This window comes from Micromesistius poutassou, assembly GCF_964030765.1.
Source record: "Micromesistius poutassou genome assembly, chromosome: 13".
In the NCBI taxonomy this organism is placed as follows: Eukaryota; Metazoa; Chordata; class Actinopteri; order Gadiformes; family Gadidae; genus Micromesistius; species Micromesistius poutassou.
The window spans coordinates 19,746,826-19,768,213 of record NC_140283.1 but is presented as its reverse complement, the minus strand read 5'-3'; the positions used below and the strand labels follow the sequence as shown (position 1 = coordinate 19,768,213).

The following is a 21,388-nucleotide window of genomic DNA, read 5'->3' as shown; positions in this document are numbered from 1 at the left end:
TGCATCTCTCTCACTCTCTTTATCACTCTCTCTAACTCTCTCTTTATCACTCTCTCTCACTCTCTCTTTATCACTCTCTCTTTATCACTCTCTCTTTATCACTCTCTTACTCTCTCTTTATCACTCTCTCTAACTCTCTCACTCTCTCTTCATCACTCTCTCTAACTCTCTCACTCTCTTTATCACTCTCTCTCACTCTCTCTTTATCACTCTCTCTAACTCTCTCACTCTCTCTTCATCACTCTCTCTAACTCTCTCACTCTCTCTTTATCAATCTCTCTAACTCTCTCACTCTCTCTTCATCACTCTCTCTAACTCTCTCTCACTCTCTCTTTATCACTCTCTCTCACTCTCTCACTCTCTCTTTATCACTCTCTTGGCGTCTGGCCACCCAGTCCCTGCCCACTCCCGGTATAAAACCCACCACCACCCACCGGCTGTCCTTCAGAACGGCACCGTCAGCTCCGTACTGATAGAGTTCAGCGTAACCCATGACAACGGGCCCTCCGCCCCCTCCGCCCTCCCCCTTCCCTGCTCCGTCCCTCCGTCCTCTCCTCCGAGCCGTCCGTCCGTCCCGCCCGCCGTCACCCAGAGGTTGACCAGTGGACGGACCTGAGATGGTCCAGATGTGGAGGGCGGGGTCAACGTCACGCCCTCAACATCCCGAGACGAGCACCCCACCCCTCCCCCCCTCCCTCTCACCCCCTCCCTCCCCTCCACACCCTCCCCCCCACACCCTCCCACCCTCGCTCTCTCCCCCTACCTCTCCTTTCCCCCCCTCCCTTCCCCACCCCCCCCCCTCCTCTCCCCCCATCTCTCTCCCCCCTCCATCCTTCCCCCACCCTCCCCCCTCCTTCCCTCCCACCCTCGCTCTCTCCCCCTACCTCTCTTTTCCCCCCTCCCTTCCCCACCCTCCCCACCGTCTCTCTCTCCCGCCCCCCTCCCTCCTCCCTCCCTCCCCCCTCCCTCCTCCCTCCTTCCCTCCCCCCTCCTTCTCACCCCATCCCTCCCCCCTCCCTCTCACCCCATCCCTCCCCCCCACACCCTCCCCACTGTCTCTCTCTCCTGCCCCCCTCCCTCCTCCCTCCCTCCTCCCCCCCTCCCTCACTAGTAAGCCCCGAGGTCATCCAGATACAGGAGGAGGGACCAGTTCCATCCCAGTTCCTCCTATTGGTCCAACAGACCAGAACCAGGGCAGAGATAAGGTTTCCCCTTCCTGTGGTTTGTCCGTTCCTCAGCTTAATTAAAACGACCCTCGTTAAACTGTGAGCAGGGTCTCCCCCCCCCCCCCTCCACGTGGCTCCCTAACGACGTTCCCACAGCTGGCCCCCGGCAGCCTGATGAAGCCGCGTTCATCACGGCTTGTTGGTTCGTAAACGCCGAAGCGCTGACCCGCACCTGGCCGTGTTTTAACAACTCGTCCACCTCGTACACACACGCTCTCGTACACTCACAGAACAAACCACCGCGTAATACGTTTACAGTTTACCACTACAGGGCGTTTATCATCCAGAGAGACTCACAATAAGAACGTGTGTCAGAAGAGAAAGAGAAACGACGATATATCTCTGTGGGTACAGTGAGGATGTTCATAGAACCAAGAGCCAAGCACTAACCATCACTAGGTTAACCCATTCCCCGTACACACTAACCATCACTAGGTTAACCCATCCCCCGTATACACTAACCATCACTAGGTTAACCCATTCCCCGTATACACTAACCATCACTAGGTTAACCCATTTCCCGTATACACTAACCATCACTAGGTTAACCCATTCCCCGTATACACTAACCATCACTAGGTTAACCCATTCCCCCGTATACACTAACCATCACTAGGTTAACCCGTTCCCCGTATACAGTAACCATCACTAGGTTAACCCGTTCCCCGTATACAGTAACCATCACTAGGTTAACCCGTTCCCCGTATACAGTAACCATCACTAGGTTAACCCATTCCCCGTACACACTAACCATCACTAGGTTAACCCATTCCCCGTATACACTAACCATCACTAGGGTTAACCCGTTCCCCGTATACACTAACCATCACTAGGTTAACCCGTTCCCCGTACACACTAACCATCACTAGGTTAACCCATTCCCCGTATACACTAACCATCACTAGGGTTAACCCGTTCCCCGTATACACTAACCATCACTAGGTTAACCCATTCCCATAAGTTCATCTGCATGTGACGTATGCATCACGACGAGGTCAGCCCCGCCCACAGCAGCCCGGGGGGGGGGGGCTCTGATTGGTGGGCGACAGGCTCACCCGCTGTGTGGTCATTGGCTCTGACGGGAGGGGGGGGTGTGTCCTCAGAACGGGAACCCGCAGAACCCGTACTGCTCGGGCATCGAGGGCGTGATGGAGGCGTACTACCAGAGCCTCAAGTCGGTGCGTCTCTACGGGCCCACGCACTTCTCCCCCGTCATCAACCACGTGGCCAGGTACACACACACATGTACACACATGTACACACACAGACACACACATGTACACACATACATGTATGCACACACACATGTACACACACACACACACACACACATGTACACACACACACACACGCACGCACGCACACACACACACACATGTACACACACACACACACACACACACACATGCACACATGTACACACACACGCACACATGTACACACACACACACACACGCATGCACGCACATGCACACACACACACACAGACAGACGCACGCACACACGCGTAGACACACACGGACACGCACGCACACAGACAGACAGACAGACAGACAGACCTACACACACATACACACACACACACACAGACACACAGACACACACACACACACAGACACGCATACATGCATATACAGACACGCACATGGATGCATACACGCACATACTGACACACACAGACAGACACACACAGACAGACACACACACACACACACACACACGCGGTGTACAGCAGGTGTTTGTGTTTGTATTCTCCCACCACATTCTCAGATCAATAGGTCATCATTACAGCTCAGTGGGTGTGTTTGCATGTGTGTGTTGCGCGTGCGCGTGTGTGTGTGTGTGTTGCGCGCACGTGTGTGTGTGTGTGTCTTGGTTGCACTCTCCCACGGGTGGAGGAGGCTTACTGAACGTTCGAGTAATTGCGCTAACGGCTTCCCCGTCAGGGCGGCATCGACCATCGACCCCGCCGCCCCCCCCCCCCACCACCACCACCACCACGCTCGTTAGAATCAGGATCAGAGCACGCTCCTGACCCCTCTCTCTCTCTCTCTCTCTCCGCTCTCTCTCTCTCCCTGTTCCTCACCGGCCGCTGCACAAGCTTCTGCTTCTGGAAACTTCTGGACTGCATTTTATTCCAGCGCTGTTCTAGTACCCCAACGGCCGCTCAAACAACACTCTGCCTCACAATTCACCCGTTCATTCACGCACACGTTCACACACCGACGGGCGGCGGAGTCGACCGCCCGCGCAGGGCGACAGACAGGCCCAGCGGGGTCAGGGAGCAGTCAGGGTTAGAGGTGTGTCGTCTCGCTACAGGGGACACCTCCACACTCACAGCTAGGAGGAGGAGGAGGAGGAGGAGGAGCCGGGGGGGGATCGAACTAGCGACCTTCCGGTTACAAGCCGACCCCGAGACACATGCCGCCCCCCCCCCCCCCCCCCCCCGCTCCAGTTGGGCTGCTCTGCTCAGGCTGATCCCAGCCTCAACCTGCAGGTCAGGTGGATGAAGGCGTCTGCTAAGGAGTGGTGGTGGTGATGATGATGATAGCGACTGCTGAATGACTCAACGTAGAGGGAGGGACTCCCTGCTCTGTGAAGCTTCACCCTCCCTGAACCTCCCCCTCTCTGCTCTGTGACCCTCCCCCTCTCTCTGTTTTAAAGTGTCAGCTAAAAAGGACTGAATATAACTCAATTATACTAAATTATACTAAAGTCTCCCTTTGATGTGATGCTAATGTGAACAGCGTTCCCTTTTAACAAGTGAATCCACGCCTAAATACGTCCAGCAGCACAAAATACAGAGTACTGAGCTGTATTAGTGAGCAGCACAATAGAACCTGTAGTGAGCTGTGTTAGTGAGAAGCACAATGACTGCTCGTACTGTATGTGGTTTGATACATACAGTATATGGTTTGATAGTGTAGGTGGTTGGCTACTGATACATACTGTATGTGGTTTGATACATACTGTATATACTGTATGTGGTTTGATATTGTATGTGGTTGGCTGTGATACATACTGTGTATAGTGTGTGGTTGGCTGTGATACATACTGTACATACTGTACGTGGTTGGCTGTGATACATACTGTACGTGGTTGGCTGTGATACATGCTCCATGCGGGCTGTGCAGGCGTGCTTCCTGACTACGAGGCATTCCTTCTCGTCGGGGTGCCTAGCGCTGTGGTCTCTCGCCCACGCAGCCCTGAAATAGCTCCATTGTTCCCGTCTCTCTCCCGCCGTCCACGGGAACGTGATACATACTGTGTATACTGTATGTGGTTGGCTGTGATACATACTGTACATAGTGTACGTGGTTGGCTGTGATACATACTGTATATAGTGTACGTGGTTGGCTGTGATACATACTGTACATAGTGTACGTGGTTGGCTGTGATACATACTGTATATAGTGTACGTGGTTGGCTGTGATACATACTGTATATAGTGTACGTGGTTGGCTGTGATACATACTGTACGTGGTTGGCTGTGATACATGCTCGTACTGTATGTGGTTTGATACATACAGTATATGGTTTGATAGTGTAGGTGGTTGGCTACTGATACATACTGTATGTGGTTTGATACATACTGTATATACTGTATGTGGTTTGATATTGTATGTGGTTGGCTGTGATACATACTGTATATAGTGTACGTGGTTGGCTGTGATACATACTGTACATAGTGTACGTGGTTGGCTGTGATACATACTGTATATAGTGTATGTGGTCGGCTGTGATACATACTGTACATAGTGTACGTGGTCGGCTGTGATACATACTGTATATAGTGTACGTGATTGGCTGTGATACATACTGTACATAGTGTACGTGGTTGGCTATGATACATACTGTATATAGTGTACGTGATTGGCTGTGATACATACTGTACATAGTGTACGTGGTTGGCTATGATACATACTGTATATAGTGTACGTGGTTGGCTGTGATACATACTGTACGTGGTTGGCTGTGATACATACTGTACATACTGTACGTGGTTGGCTGTGATACATACTGTACATAGTGTATGTGGTTGGCTGTGATACATACTGTATATAGTGTACGTGGTTGGCTGTGATACATACTGTACATAGTGTACGTGGTTGGCTGTGATACATACTGTACGTGGTTGGCTGTGATACATACTGTACATACTGTACGTGGTTGGCTGTGATACATACTGTACGTGGTTGGCTGTGATACATACTGTACATACTGTACGTGGTTGGCTGTGATACATACTGTACATACTGTACGTGGTTGGCTGTGATACATACTGTACGTGGTTGGCTGTGATACATGCTCCATGCGGGCTGTGCAGGCGTGCTTCCTGACTACGAGGCATTCCTTCTCGTCGGGGTGCCTAGCGCTGTGGTCTCTCGCCCACGCAGCCCTGAAATAGCTCCATTGTTCCCGTCTCTCTCCCGCCGTCCACGGGAACGCCAGAGGTCGGCTCGCACTCCGGCGGAGACGCTCGCGCTGACGCTCGCGTCAGTCCGTTAAATATCAAGGCTTCTTCTTTAGTCCGTGACACGGTGCTTTACATAAGATACCAGCGCTGTCATTACATTTAAAAATATATTAATGAATACAAATGATTATTATAATTATACGTTTATCTATTTACACAATGTGTATCATTAACATTTACATTGAGGGCGTTTAGCAGACGCTTTTATCTAAAGCCACTGACAGTAATTACATTTGTCAGAAGAAAGAGAAACAACACTATATCTCTGTGGGTACAGTGAGGATGTTCATAGAACCAAGAGCCAAGCACTAACCATCACTAGGTTAACCCGTTCCCCCGTATACACTAACCACCACTAGGTTAACCCATTCCCCGTATACACTAACCATCACTAGGTTAACCCATTCCCCGTACACACTAACCATCACTAGGTTAACCCATTCCCCGTCTACAACAGAGATAGCTAGGATAAGACGCTACACGATGCTACGTACTGTTTTTAAGTGGCAGAGTATCCAGTTGTTCTGATCCCTCCTGCTGCTGTTGAGCAAGGCACTGCCCGTCCGTTTGGGTTCACCAGTTTACAATGTCTGCACACACTCCCAGCACTGGGCTGGCAGTGTGTGTACATGCGTGTGCATGTGTGTGTGCCTGTGTGTGTGTGTACGTGCGTGTGTGCATGTGTACGTGCGTGTGTGCATGTGTACGTGCGTGTGTACATGTGTGCGTACATGCATGTGCGTGTGTGTGTATGTGTGCATGTGTACATGCGTGTGTGTGTGTGTGTGTGCGCCTGTGTGTGTGTACATGCATGTGTACATGCGTGCGTGTGTGTGTGCGCCTGTGTGTGTACATGTGTGTGTATGTGTGCATGTGTACATGCGTGTGTGTGTGTGTGTGTGTGTACATGCGTGTGTGTGTGTGTGTGTACATGTGTGTGTGCCTGTGTGTGTGTACATGCGTGTGTGTGTATACATGCGTGTGTGTGTGTGCGCCTGTGTACGTGTGTGTGTACATGCGTGCATGTGTGTGTGTACATGTGTGTGTGTGTGTGTGTCCAGTGGCTCCCCGGGGGGCCTGTACTTCATTAAACCAGGACGGCTGAAGGTCCATTACGGACTCTGAACGGCCAGCGATCCAATCAGAGCCCGGCGATTGATGTTGATGTCGCTCCACTGTGACCTTTGACCCCTGACCCCCTGACTGACAGGTACGCGTCGGCGATGACGGACGGCTCGCAGTACTTCATCCTCCTCATCATCTCCGACGGAGTCATCACCGACATGGCCCAGACCAAGGAGTCCATCGTCAACGTACGTCTCCCCCCCCCCCCCCTTCTCTCTCCCTTTCCTTCTGTCCTCTCTCTCCTCTCCTCTCTCCCCCTCTCTCCTCTCTCCAATCTCTCTCCCCCTCTCATCTCTCCAATCTCTCTCCTCTCCCCTCTCCTTCTCTGTCCTCTCTCCCCCTCCCCTCTCTCCCATCTCTCTCCCCTTCTCCTCTCTCCCATCTCTCTCCCCTCTCCTTCTCTGTCCTCTCTCCCCCTCTCCCCTCTCTCCCATCTCTCTCCCCTCTCCTCTCTCCCCCTCTCGACCCCTCTCCCATCTCTCTCCCCCTCTCCCATCTCTCTCCCCCTCTCTCCCTCTCTCCTCTCTCCCATCTCTCTCTCCCTTTCCTTCTCTGTCCTCTCCCCCTCTCCTCTCTCCAATCTCTCTCCCCCTCTCTCCTCTCTCCAATCTCTCTCCCCCTCTCCTCTCTCCCATCTCTCTCCCCCTCTCCTCTCTCTCCCCTCTCCTTCTCTGTCCTCTCTCCCCCTCTCTCCTCTCTCCCATCTCTCTCCCCTCTCCTTCTCTGTCCTCTCTCTCCTCTCTCCCATCTCTCTCCCTCTCCAATCTCTCCCCCTCTCCTCTCTCCAATCTCTCTCCCCCTCTCCCCTCTCCTTCTCTGTCCTCTCTCCTCTCTCCCATCTCTCTCCCCTATCCTTCTGTGTCCTCTCTCCCCCTCTCCCTCTCCCCCCTCTCCTCTCTCTCCTCTCTCCCCTCTCGACCCCTCTCCCATCTCTCTCCCCCTCTCTCCTCTCTCCCCTCTCCTTCTGTCCTCTCTCCTCTCTCTCCCATCTCTCTCCCCCTCTCCTCTCTCCAATCTCTCTCCCATCTCCTTCTCTGTCCTCTCTCCCATCTCTCTCCCCTCTCCCATCTCTCTCCCATCTCTCCTCTCTCCCCTCTCTCTCCCCCCCTCCCCTCTCATTCTTCTTCTTCAGTGTTTATGTTGATAGGCTGTTTGGTTCCCTTGTGGAGCGGGCCCTGGAGAGAGGGTCAGAGAGACGGGTAGAGGTTCAGAGAGACGGGTAGAGGGTCAGAGAGACCGGGTAGAGGGTCAGAGAGACGGGTAGAGGGTCAGAGAGACAGGTAGAGGGTCAGAGAGACCGGGTCGTGGGTCAGAGAAGAGAAGATCCCGGGTCGCTGACTAAACCCGGGTCACTACAGGGCATACTGCAGTGACGGTGCTGATGAGGTGGGTTCCGCTGTTCCCCAGTGGAACCCACTGGAACTCGCTCTCATCAGACCGAGCCCATCACTCAGCCCGCTTACAGCTTCCAATCACATCACCAATCACCCTCCGCGGAGGCATTCAAACCGTCCAATCAGATCGCAGATCGACTAATAATCATCCCCTGTCCCTGCGGGTGGGAGGGGGGGGGGGGGGCCTTGCTGCCCCTCATATCGTGTGATCCCGGGACGGTCATGTCTGGGAGCTTCCTGACGGGGGGGGGGGGGGGTAACCGTGGGTTACCGTTGTGGAGGGGCTTCCCCTGGCGGTCCCTCAGATAACACTGAAGCTCCTCTTCCTCCTCCTCCTCTTCCTCCTCTGCAGGCCGCCTCCTTGCCCATGTCCATCATCATCGTCGGCGTCGGACCGGCGGAGTTTGACGGTCAGCATGTGTGTGTGTGTGTGTGTGTGTATGCTTGTGTGTGTGTGTGCGTGTGATTGTTTTGAGACTGTTAACAGCCGTGTGTGTGTCCATGTGTGTATGTGTGTGTGTGTATCCATACCATGTGTGTGTCCATGCTTGTGTGTGTGTCCATGCATGTGTGTGTGTGTTCATGCTTGTGTGTGTGTATCCATACCTGTGTGTGTGTGTGTGTGTGTGTTGGGACTGATAACAGCCGTGTGTGTGTGTGTGTGTGTGTGTGTGTGTGTGTGTGTGTGTGTGTATATCCTATAAGCACACGGCCGTCATTTCCCTGCACTAATCCTCCTCCTCCTTCTCCGTCTCTATCTCTGGCTCCACATGCACGCCTCCTCCTGCTGCTCCTCCCCTCCCCTCTCCTCTCTCCCCTCTCCCCTCCCCCTTCACTACTCCTCTCTCCCACCACTCCTTTCCTCCCCTACCCTCTCATCTCCTCTCCTCCTCTCCTCTTCTCAATCCCTTCTAGTTCTAGTTTGCTTCTCTTATCATCTCTCCACCCTCTCCTCCTTTGTCTTCGCCTCCTTCCCCCCCCCCCCTCATCCTCTCCATCCTCCTCCTCTTGTCCCCCCCCACTCCCCCACTCCCCCCCCCCCCCCGCTGGCTTGTTCAACAGCCTTTCCCGTTGAGCGCTTTAGTGGCTAGCTTGTTGGACCGGAGCCGCCAGCATGTAGCGCCAACACTACTATCTGTATTAGCATGCTAACGGAGCCGTTAGCATGTAGCACCAACACTACTATCTATATGTATTAGCATGCTAACGGCGCCGCCAGCATGTAGCGCCAACACTACTATCTATCTGTATTAGCATGCTAACGGAGCCGTTAGCATGTAGCACCAACACTACTATCTATATGTATTAGCATGCTAACGGCGCCGCCAGCATGTAGCGCCAACACCACTATCTATATGTATTAGCATGCTAACGGCGCCGCCAGCATGTAGCGCCAACACTACTATCTGTATTAGCATGCTAACGGCGCCGCCAGCATGTAGCGCCAACACCACTATCTATATGTATTAGCATGCTAACGGCGCCGCCAGCATGTAGCGCCAACACTACTATCTATATGTATTAGCATGCTAACGGCGCCGCCAGCATGTAGCGCCATCATTACTATCTATATGTATTAGCATGCTAACGGCGCCGCCAGCATGTAGCGCCAACACTACTATCTATATGTATTAGCATGCTAACGGCGCCGCCAGCATGTAGCGCCAACACTACTATCTATATGTATTAGCATGCTAACGGCGCCGCCAGCATGTAGCGCCAACACTACTATCTATACTAGCATGCTAACGGCGCCGCCAGCATGTAGCGCCAACACCACTATCTATCTGTATTAGCATGCTAACGGCGCCGCCAGCATGTAGCGGTGACACACTTGACTCTTGCTGTATTAGCATGCTAACAGAGCACACATCACTGCCTACTGTTTACACTCTCTGCAGCGTTTGCTATTCTTCATGCACCGCTGGCTGCCCCACCGTGTGTGTGTGTGTGTGTGTACGTGCGAGTGTGTGTGTGTGTGTGTGTGTGTGTGTACGTGCATGTGCGTGTGTGTGTGTATGTGTGTCGAATTATGCATAACTTTCATTTCTTACTCTGCATATTTTAACCGTAATGTGAGTGTTTAATGTAAACGGTAGTTTGTTATGGGGCACGGCGGTTGCAAACGCCTGGAACTCATTGCGGCTTTCTCTAGTGAGGCACATAACAAGAGTAAACAAGTCCCCCGAGTTCAACCACAGCTGGGGGGGGGCGGAGCCAGTGTCACGTGACACATCCACGGATGTGGATAGGTCCTCGCCTGATCGTCCCGATTGGTTAAGTACGTGGCCAGTTCTGAACCAATCAGTGGACATGCAGTCAGTTCGAGTACGTTAAATTGTAAATTGACCGCATTTAATGAACACTTCTCTAACCAGCGGCCACCCAGCGTAATATCGCCTCACATTCACACATTCACACATTCACACACCGACGGGCGGCGGAGTCGACCACGCAGGGCGACAGCCAGCGGGTCAGGGAGCAGTCAGGGTGAGGGCGTCTCGCTCAGGGACACCTCCACACTCACAGCTAGGAGGAGGAGGAGGAGGAGGAGGAGCCGGGGGGGGGATCGAACCAGCGACCTTCTGGTGACCAGCCGACCCCCGCTCTATACCTCCTGAGCCACATGCTCAGGGACGTACAGTTGAGGTTGAGGACGTACAGTACGTTTAACGTACGCGACCCTCCGCCCAGAGACGTCACAGAGCTGAAGAGACGAAGTGTCCTCACCTGTGAGTCTTTGTGTTGATCCCAGAAATGATCGAGCTGGACGGAGACGAGGAGCGCATCTCGTCCCAGGGACGGCTGGCCGAGAGGGACATCGTGCAGGTAGGGCACCCAGGGAACAGAGCTCAGGGGCTGGGATGCAGAGGAGGGGCTGAGGAGCCCCCCCCCCCCCCCCCCCACCTCTGATTCCTGGAGGACCGGGGGGGGGGCTCGTCCTAGGCTCAAGGTCTGGTCTCACTGACTGACTGGTTATTGTCCACCACATGGATATGTACGCAAGTACACACATTCACACAGATAAACACACATTCACATGTACATACTCACACACACACACATGCACGTACTCACACACATACAGATATACACATACTCACACATACAGATATACACACTCACACATACAGATATACACACACTCACACATACAGATATACACACACTCACACATACAGATATACACACACTCACACATACAGATATACACATACCCACACATAGATATATACACATACCCACACACATACAGATATACACACTCACACACATACAGATATACACACTCACACATACAGATATACACATACCCACACATGCACATGCTCACACAGCCTTCTGCACCAGCAGGCCGTGCAGTGACCTCCATTAACCCTGCTCGTCTGAGTCTGTGCTCGTCCTCACGTGCTCCTTCTCCTCCTCTCCCCCCCCCCCCCCCCCCCCTCCTCCACCACCCCGCTCCCCTCCCTCTGGTCTGCGCCTCCTGCCTGTTACTCTCTGTTCCTCCTCCCTCTCTGTATCTCTGGTCACATTCTGTCTGTTCCTCCATGGCCCTCTCTCTCTCTCTCGTTCTGTTCCTCTCTCCATCTCTGTAAGACTCCCTCCCCCTCTCCCCCTCTCCCTCCCGCTATCCCTCCACCTCTCTCCCTCCACCTCTCTCCCTCCCTCTCTGGTCCGCTCCTCACCTCTCTCTCTCCATCCCTTCACCTCCCTCTCTTCCCCTCTCCATCCCTCCACCTCTCCATCCCTGTACGTCTCCCTCCACCCTCCGGTCCGCTCCTCTCCCTCTCTCCATCCCTTCACCTCCCTCTCTCTCCCTCTCTTCCCCTCCCCCTCCCTCTCTTCCCCTCTCCCTCTCTCCCTCTCCACCTCCCTCTCTTCCCCTCTCCCTCTCCATCCCTTCACCTCCCTCTCTCCCTCTCCATCCCTTCACCTCTCTCTCTCTCCCTCCACCTCCCTCTCTTCCCCTCTCCCTCCCTTCACCTCCCTCTCTCCCCCTCCCCACCTCCCTCCCTCCACCTCCCCCCTCCGGTCTGCTCCTCACCTCTCTCCATCCCTCCACCTCCCTCTCTTCCCCTCTCCATCCCTCCACCTCCCTCTCTCCCCCTCTCCATCCCTGTACGTCTCCCTCCCCCCTCCGGTCCACTCCTCCCCCCCCCCCTCCCTCCCCCTCCCCCCCCCCAGTTCGTCCCGTTCCGGGACTACGTGGACCGCCGGGGGAACCACATCCTGTCCATGGCCCGCCTCGCCAAGGAGGTCCTGGCCGAGATCCCCGACCAGTTCCTGTCCTACATGCGGACGCGGGGCATCAAACCGGGGACCTCTCCGCCCCCCTACACCCCCGCCATCCACCCTCTCCTCACCCGGAGGGTGAGCCGCATCTGAGGCCCGCCGCCCCCCCCCCCCTCCTGCTCCGCCTCACAGGAGGTCCTCGTCTGACGGAGGCGCCGCCCCCTGCTGGGACCTCTAAGGCCCCCATGAGGTGAAGAAACCATCTGTGGCGCTGGTCCGGGTCACGCTTTTGACAGACGAGCGAGGGGGGGCGGCGGGGGAGGGGGGGTGGGTTTGGGGAGGAGCAGCGTGTGTGGAACTAATTTGGGGTCAAAGGTCAACACATCGACCCACAAGACGGGACAAATACAGACGAGCGTGGCTATCATCTACATGTCGTTTGTCCCTCTGTCATTATCCGTCTTCTATTAATCTATCTGTCTCTTATCATTATCCACCTGGCGTTTATCTATGGTTTCCATTCTGCTATCTTCTATTACATCCTCTCTCTGACTACATACGTTTATATCAGACTCTTCTCCATCCGTCCGTCATCAATCGATCTACATCCATCTGTTATCAATCTATATCTAACTCTTATCCATGATCTCGTTCCATCCGTCAATTAGCTCTGTCTCTCTATCAGTCTGTCCATTATCTTTCTGTTTCAGTCTCTCCATTATCTGTCTGTCCGTCAGTCTGTAATCCATTATCTCTGTCTGTCTATCAGTCTGTTATCCATTATCTCTGTCTGTCCATCAGTCTGATCCATTATCTGTCTGTCTATCATTGTGATCCATTACCTCTGTCCATCAGTCTGTGATCCATTACCTCTGTCTGTCCATCAGTCTGTGATCCATTACCTCTGTCTGTCCATCAGTCTGTGATCCATTACCTCTGTCTGTCCATCAGTCTGATCCATTACCTCTGTCTGTCCGTCAGTCTGTGATCCATTACCTCTGTCTGTCCATCAGTCTGATCCATTACCTGTCTGTCCGTCAGTCTGTGATCCATTACCTCTGTCTGTCCGTCAGTCTGTGATCCATTACCTCTGTCTGTCCGTCAGTCTGTGATCCATTACCTCTGTCTGTCCATCAGTCTGTGATCCATTACCTCTGTCCATCAGTCTGTGATCCATTACCTCTGTCTGTCCATCAGTCTGTGATCCATTACCTCTGTCTGTCCATCAGTCTGTGATCCATTACCCCTGTCTGTCCCTCAGTCTGTGATACCTCTGTCTGTCCCTCAGTGATCATTACCTCTGTCTGTCCATCAGTCTGTGATCCATTACCCCTGTCTGTCCATCAGTCTATCCATTACCTCTGTCTATCAGTCTGTTATCCATTACCTCTGTCCATCAGTCTGTGATCCATTACCTCTGTCTGTCCATCAGTCTGTTATCCATTACCTCTGTCTGTCCATCAGTCTGTGATACCTGTGTGTTGTGCGTCAGTCAGTCTGTGTTCATGTTTACAGTGGCGGGAACAGGGGCAGGTCTGCTAAGGTAGCGCAGCCGGACTCGTACCGACGCCTCCAGGCTGAAGAGCCACTCAGGGCTCTGTTGCATCGCACACACACACACACACACGTGCACACACACGTGCACACACACACACACACACACACAGACAGACACACACTTCTGCCCAGCAGGAGGGAGTCAGTCAGTCGTACTGACTGGGGGTGGGGGGGGATGTGTAGCCTTACACGCCCACGCCACGCAGGCTCACCGGGCTCCCCCTGGGAGCCTCGTACCCCCAACCTGGGTCTCCACGGACCGTCCCGCGCCGCCGGGTGTGATACCGACACACACACAGAGACACACACACACACACACCCGGACAAACCCGCTCCAACGTCCGTGTCTTATTGGCTGACGAGTGTGGGGCTCGGGTGTCACTGAGTTTGTAGCCTCAGAAGCATTCTTCCATTTAGTCTCTACCTCTCACATTGTTGTTATTATTACGGCGGCGGCGGGCGGATCACGACAACGTGGGGGGTGGTGGGTCACCCCCCCCCCCCCCCCCCCCCCCCCCCTCCCCCGGCGCCCAGTATCGACCGCCCAATCCCGTGAGGGAGGGAGGGAGGGGGGGGAGCTTTGACTGCTATCTGATCTGATCGACTCCTTGGTTCCGGGGGGGTTGATAACGGCAGCCCTTCCTCTGCCGTATCGCCGGCCTCAACTCCGCACCACCAGGACACGAGGATTCTTCTTCTTCTTCCTCGTCCGTCTCCACCTGAGGGGGGGGCCCCGGTGTGCATCGGGGGGAGGACTCCCTTGACCTTGACTCTCACCGTCTAGACATAGTAAGACTGCGATCCAAACAGGTAACTTGCACTGCTGTCACTTTTCTACGCCTAAAAAGTGTTTTCTGGGTGAGACAGGTTTTTTTTTGTTTTACCCCCGTGTGGAGTGATGATGATGTTAAGCAAAGCACAAAATGGTTTCACTGCAGAACAGCTGAGATTAATTCGTAAAAAAAAAAAAAAAACGTTATCAGTCTTCTTACATGGACCGGGGCCGTCCTCCCTCAGTGGGTGGAGCCCCCGCCCCCCCTGCTGAGCCCCCCCCCCTCCCCCCCCCCACGGGGCCTGCCTCCCAAATTCATCAACGCCCCGGTGAACACGTGCGCATCGCTGACCCACAGTAGCACCTGGTAGTTGACTACCGTACAAATCGTTAGACTGTTGATAGAACCAGGACCGTTCTAAGTGAGACCCCTCTATAGCCTGATACCTATAGCTTATAAGCCGGTTCCTGCGACCCCCCCCCCCCCCCCATCTTCTTATTAGGGGACCCCCCAAGTGGACCCCTAGGTTTGGAACCCACTGATCCTACTGCCTGGCTAGAACGTGGGGGACTACTGTGTGATACATTTAACTCGGAACGGCGATTTGTGTGCAACCACTGTAAACACTAATGTTTTAACACTTCTGTAAACCGAGCGAGGCAGAAAGCGTACTTTCTTCTGCATACATCTCAGATATATATATATATATTTATTATTTTTCTTGAGTATTTATTATCCTGAAATGAAAAAAGTATACGGTACTTCTAAACTGCTTGTGATGAACGATTTCTTACACATTTATACACTAAATGTCAAAAATGTTTGCATTTTATCGTGAATTGGGTGCGTACATGTGAATTGCTGCTTTTGTTTCGGTGTAAAAAGTGTTCATGTTTTTATACAGAGGCCTGTAATCATATTTAAATCATGACTAACAGGCCTTATACACGTTTCTGTACGAGTTAATCATATTTAAATCATGAACGACAGGCCCACGCCTTTTTATAAGTGACTGGTTGGATACCAAAGTATTTCCTGTGTGTACAGTCCCCAAGGCCATCGCATCTCAGTAGCAACAAACAAGAACTCTACCTTTGATTCACTTCCACATGGGAGGGTTATCTCTGTAGCATGTGACCCGTCCCTATAGATTCGCTTTGACTGGATACAGGCCCTGCAGTCAACACGCATTTTCTACTATTCCCTTCCGACCGCGGGCCCCCCCCCCCCCCCCGCGACGCACAATGTAGCAGCAGTTCTAGCGCTAGGTACGAATCCGTATAGCTTCTTCACCGGTAGAATCAGCAGACAAACAAACAAACAAACGAACGGCGGCGGTGGCGGAGACTTGATGAGAGCGGAAGCGACCCGCGTCCTCTCTCCTCAGTTTCCATTTCGTCCCCGAGTCAAAGAGGCCGCACGCTGCGGAGGACTGTGACTGTTTCCCGTGAAACGAAATGAAGGGGCGCTTCATTTATTTATTGTGATTCAACGTCAAGCGCATCTCACGCCCACGCTCGTATATACATACATGCATCCGCGCATGAAACATGCATGCATACTTACGTAACCCAGCGAGGGGGGGGGGCGAAGAAGCAGTGGGTTGTTTTTCTTTTCGCGCTCCGGTGAGAATCGTGAATTTCATAAGATTAAACCATTTCGACTCTTAACTGTAATAAGACAAAACGAATCAGGAGCCGAGATCGGTCCAGTCCACATGGGTGTCTGGGAAAGCCAAACATGGATATATAGGAGATGAAAGCTTTTTTTTTTGGGGGGGGGGGGGGCAGGAACGTTTGATTCGAACTGAAGCGTACCCCCCCCGTATACTCGACTTAGAAACTCTGGAGTAGCGAGGGTGTAGTGAGAGTGTAGGAGGAGGAACAACATTCAATAAGGTTCAAGCGTAAGCTTTTATTACGTTTTTTTTTTTACACGCACTATCACTGGAAACGCCAGCATGCCAAGCGGTGCACAAACACGGAGCGTGCCAATCCACTCACATCCTGGGGGGGGGGGGGGGGGGGTGGAGCCCCGGCTCCCTCCAGGATGGCAGCCAGGTGGCTGGCACATCACGGGTCGCTTGTGATAAATATTCCGTGTTTTCGTAGCATGCATAATGTCTGCATGTGTGTAATTTTTTCTACCAGATGTGGGGAGGGAAAGGAAGGAAAAGTGTACGTAACAACAACCCCTGTGTGTGTGTGTGTGTGTGTTCTTTTGCTATGAACAAAAAAAAACACGTTTTTTCGCCTTACTCGATGAACAGATCACAGATCAGTCTTGGCACTCTCGCGTGATGCCTTCAAGGTGTTTATATTCACTACAACTCTGGAAGTGTCCGTTTGATTCGTTTCTGTGGCTGTGTCTGCGTTCTCCTTCCCCGAGAGGCTGTGGTGGAACCGTGGTTGGGGGAACGGAACGGAACCGGGTCTAGTCAAGAGGCTTTCGATTTAAACATTGTATGGAACGGGGCCGCCATGCGTACGCTGTCGGTCGGTGCCAGCGTGCATTGATACCAAACGCGCCAATTCTGATGGAAGGTTAGCCAAAAGTCGCTATTTTCAGCGACATCGGGGATCTTTGTAATGGGAAGGTGATGTCTTTCCGATGTATAAAAACATATATGAACCTCTTCCAAGCATACACGAGCGGGAAGGAGCAGCAGTTTAAGACGAGGTGTAGTTATAGTTGTTGTGTTTTCGGAACGGTGCACAGAACCGACGGCACGGGCGTCTGTGGGGCTACGCCTTAGCGGTCCACACACACACACACACACACACACACACAGGAGAACCGTTTGGCCTTCGCTCTAGCTGCTCACCAGATCACCGGCCTCCTTCCTCGATGCATAGTCAATCTGGCCTGGCCGACCGCTCCGCTTCTTGACCTATTGATTCGGATCAGGTGACTTTAGTCTGATGGTGGAGTCCAACCAATCACAGTCTTCTTCTGGTCTCGTCAACCACGCAATGTGTTCGCTGGTCCAGAGAGGCAGACTTTTTAAAACCGATGATAACATGACTTTTTTTAGTTCCCCCTCTTGTCGGGTTAGTCGTCATAGAGACAGCACTGGTTTCACTGTTCAGATTTCAAAATGGGGAAGCCTCGAAAGATTGATATAAAGTAAACTATTTATGTATGGAATTTCAATATTTAAATAAATATTCATATGAAACCCACTTTGTCATATCTTGTATCCACATTTTTTATTTTATTTTATTGTAAATGTTCTATTTCTTCCGTCTTAAAAGATTCATGCACGCCTGTGACATCACAGAGTATTCCTCTCTGGTTATATCTGGGCATTATTATTATTTTCAGAGAAAAGACTTTTGTGCGGATATGTGCACAATGCCGACTGAATGAACTGAGAGAACAGAGTGAACTTTTTCATTAACTCGAGACTTTGTCGCCGCCGCCGTGCCAGGGACCGTCCTAGACTTTGACACGCACACATGTCTCTATCAACAGATCAGCCAAACAAAGCAGGGTTAGAGAGAGGGACCAACGCCCGATGCCTGTCGAGATCGCTGCCTGCTTAAAAGGTTCAAAATAATCAATGAGTGGGCATCACGACAAATTTGTGATTAAATTGGTAACCACCACCTCAATTATCGTGCGTCTCAGTTCATGGATTCACCTCAAGACGGTTGCGTGGTTCCTCCTCAAGCGTTCGCATGCTGTGTCACCTCGTGATTAGACTCTTGACCATGTGAAGGGTTCTAGCTAATATTATGTTGATTGCTTGCCAGATGCACTCCTACAGACGCCCCCCCGCCCCCGCCCCCGCCCCCCCATCATCATCATCATCATCGTTAATTACTTCCTAATTACCTCCCGAGTCTCCTGTGAGCAGTCGTTTATTGTTATAATAATCTTTTTGTGTTTCCTGAGCCATCAAGAGATTCCGCGGATAATAACCACCTCTCAAGAGGCTGAGCGAGGCACCGGGCTCCTCGCTCCGTGGCATCTCTCACGAGCCACACGGGCGTGTGATTTAACAACAAATAAAGTGTGTGAGCAGCAGCAGCAGGCTCAGCAGGAATGTTTTTTCCGCTTATTTCCCAGGGTTCCAGGCTAAAACCCACCTACATCCAGGCCGCGATCCAATATAGGGGAGGGAAAAAAGTGTCAGTGATGCAAAAACTGTCCGTCGGGATCACTGGAGCTCATGAGAGCGTAGGGCGTACAGTAACCCCGGTTTTTTCTTTGGGCGCACTACTTTGTCAGGGTTTCCGACACCAAACTCACTCAGTCACCACTCCACCTCCGCCCCCCCACTAAACCCCCAGACCACAAACTCACTCAGTCACCACTCCACCTCCGCCCCCCACTAAACCCCCAGACCACAAACTCACTCAGTCACCACTCCACCTCCGCCCCCCCACTAACCCCCAGACCACAAACTCACTCAGTCACCACTCCACCTCCGCCCCCCCCACTAAACCCCAGACCACAAACTCACTCAGTCACCACTCCACCTCCGCCCCCCCACTAAACCCCAGACCACAAACTCACTCAGTCACCACTCCACCTCGTCCCCCCACTAAACCCCCAGACCACAAACTCACTCAGTCACCACTCCACCTCCGCCCCCCCACTAAACCCCAGACCACAAACTCACTCAGTCACCACTCCAACCTCCGCCCCCCACTAAACCCCCAGACCACAAACTCACTCAGTCACCACTCCACCTCCGCCCCCCCACTAAACCCCCAGACCACAAACTCACTCAGTCACCACTCCACCTCCGCCCCCCCACTAAACCCCCAGACCACAAACTCACTCAGTCACCACTCCACCTCCGCCCCCCCACTAAACCCCCAGACCACAAACTCACTCAGTCACCACTCCACCCTCCGTCCCCCCCACTAAACCCCCAGACCACAAACTCACTCAGTCACCACTCCACCTCCGCCCCCCCACTAAACCCCCAGACCACAAACTCACTCAGTCACCACTCCACCCTCCGTCCCCCCCACTAAACCCCCCAGACCACAAACTCACTCAGTCACCACTCCACCTCCGCCCCCCCACTAAACCCCCAGACCACAAACTCACTCAGTCACCACTCCACCTCCGTCCCCCCCACTAAACCCCAGACCACAAACTCACTCAGTCACCACTCACCTCCGCCCCCCACTAAACCCCCAGACCACAAACTCACTCAGTCACCACTCCACCTCCGTCCCCCACTAAACCCCCAGACCACAAACTCACTCAGTCACCACTCCACCTCCGCCCCCCCACTAAACCCCCAGACCACAAACTCACTCAGTCACCACTCCACCTCCGTCCCCCCACTAAACCCCCAGACCACAAACTCACTCAGTCACCACTCCACCTCCGCCCCCCCACTAAACCCCCAGACCACAAACTCACTCAGTCACCACTCCACCTCCGCCCCCCCACTAAACCCCCAGACCACAAACTCACTCAGTCACCACTCCACCTCCGCCCCCCCACTGGTGAACCTGACGAAGCCACAGCGAAACGCGTCGTTCACAAAAACAAATCAGCTTTCCAGCGTGCGGTGATTTTACACTTTTTTGGGGATTTAAACTCAGTCACTCTCTTCACAACTGCTTTTTCCCGCAGTGCTATAAACACACTTGCCCCCCCCCCCCCCCCCACTGCCACTTGGTCCCACTACACCGAGACCACTAAACCCCCAAACACACTAGCTCCCCACTAAACCCCAAGCCCACATTACCAAAACACACTTGGTCGTCCCCCCCCCCCCCCACCCCAAGACCACAATGCCACAAACACATTAGGTCCCCACTAAACCCCAAACACACATTACCAAAACACACTTGCACCCCGCCCACACCCCCCACACCCCAAGACCACAATGCCACAAACACACTAGCTCCCCACTAAACCCAAGCCCACATTACCAAAACACACTCCCACCCCCCCCCCCCCCCCCAAGACCACAATGCCACAAACACACTAGCTCCCCACTAAACCCAAGCCCACATTACCAAAACACACTCCCACCCCCCCCCCCCCCCAAGACCACAATGCCACAAACACATTAGGTCCCCACTAAACCCAAGCCCACATTACCAAAACACACTTGCCCCCCCCCCCCCCCCCCCCCCCAAGACCACAATGCCACAAACACATTAGGTCCCCACAACACCTCCAGGCCACGGTGCCGCAAACGCACTGGCATGGAAACGAGGAGCGAGGCACACAGCTCCGTAAAAAACATCCTCGCTGTTATTCTTAGCGAGTGAGAGCGGGGACAGGGCTAAACATAGCCCCGATCGCGTTCAGCCTGGCGTCTATTTTTAACCCCCCCCCGTCCTGGAAATGGTTGTGCGCTTTTCTTTTCGCCCGTTACGTAACGACGACAACCTCATCTTGATGCACGGTGCCCGAGTGCCTCCTGGAACGAAGCAGCGTTATCCTGCCACGAGGCGACGCGGCGACCCCCGTTCAAGATAAAGAGCTTCAACGATTGTGTGCAGGGCTGCACACGCCAAAACCAATAGTATCTCAGATTAGGTTACAATATAAACTAATCTAGGGTTGGGAGGAAGATAAGTCACCAGCGGTGGTTAGGGACTACTAACCGAAAGGTTCTGG

General features: G+C 53.2%; 1 protein-coding gene across 1 annotated transcript in view; it reads left to right on the top strand.

The window, feature by feature from the left end:
• LOC311357174 (copine-8-like) overlaps positions 1-12,696 on the top strand; it is a 16,568-nt gene extending 3,872 nt beyond the window's left edge. Inside the window, exons 5-9 of the mRNA XM_084477070.1 lie at positions 2,330-2,457; positions 6,914-7,016; positions 8,575-8,632; positions 10,978-11,051; positions 12,411-12,696. Coding sequence (XP_084333196.1) covers positions 2,330-2,457; positions 6,914-7,016; positions 8,575-8,632; positions 10,978-11,051; positions 12,411-12,611 — 564 coding nt within the window. The 3' untranslated portion in view covers positions 12,612-12,696. The remainder of the gene's footprint in view (positions 1-2,329; positions 2,458-6,913; positions 7,017-8,574; positions 8,633-10,977; positions 11,052-12,410) is intronic.
• The last annotated feature ends 8,692 nt before the right edge of the window (positions 12,697-21,388 follow it).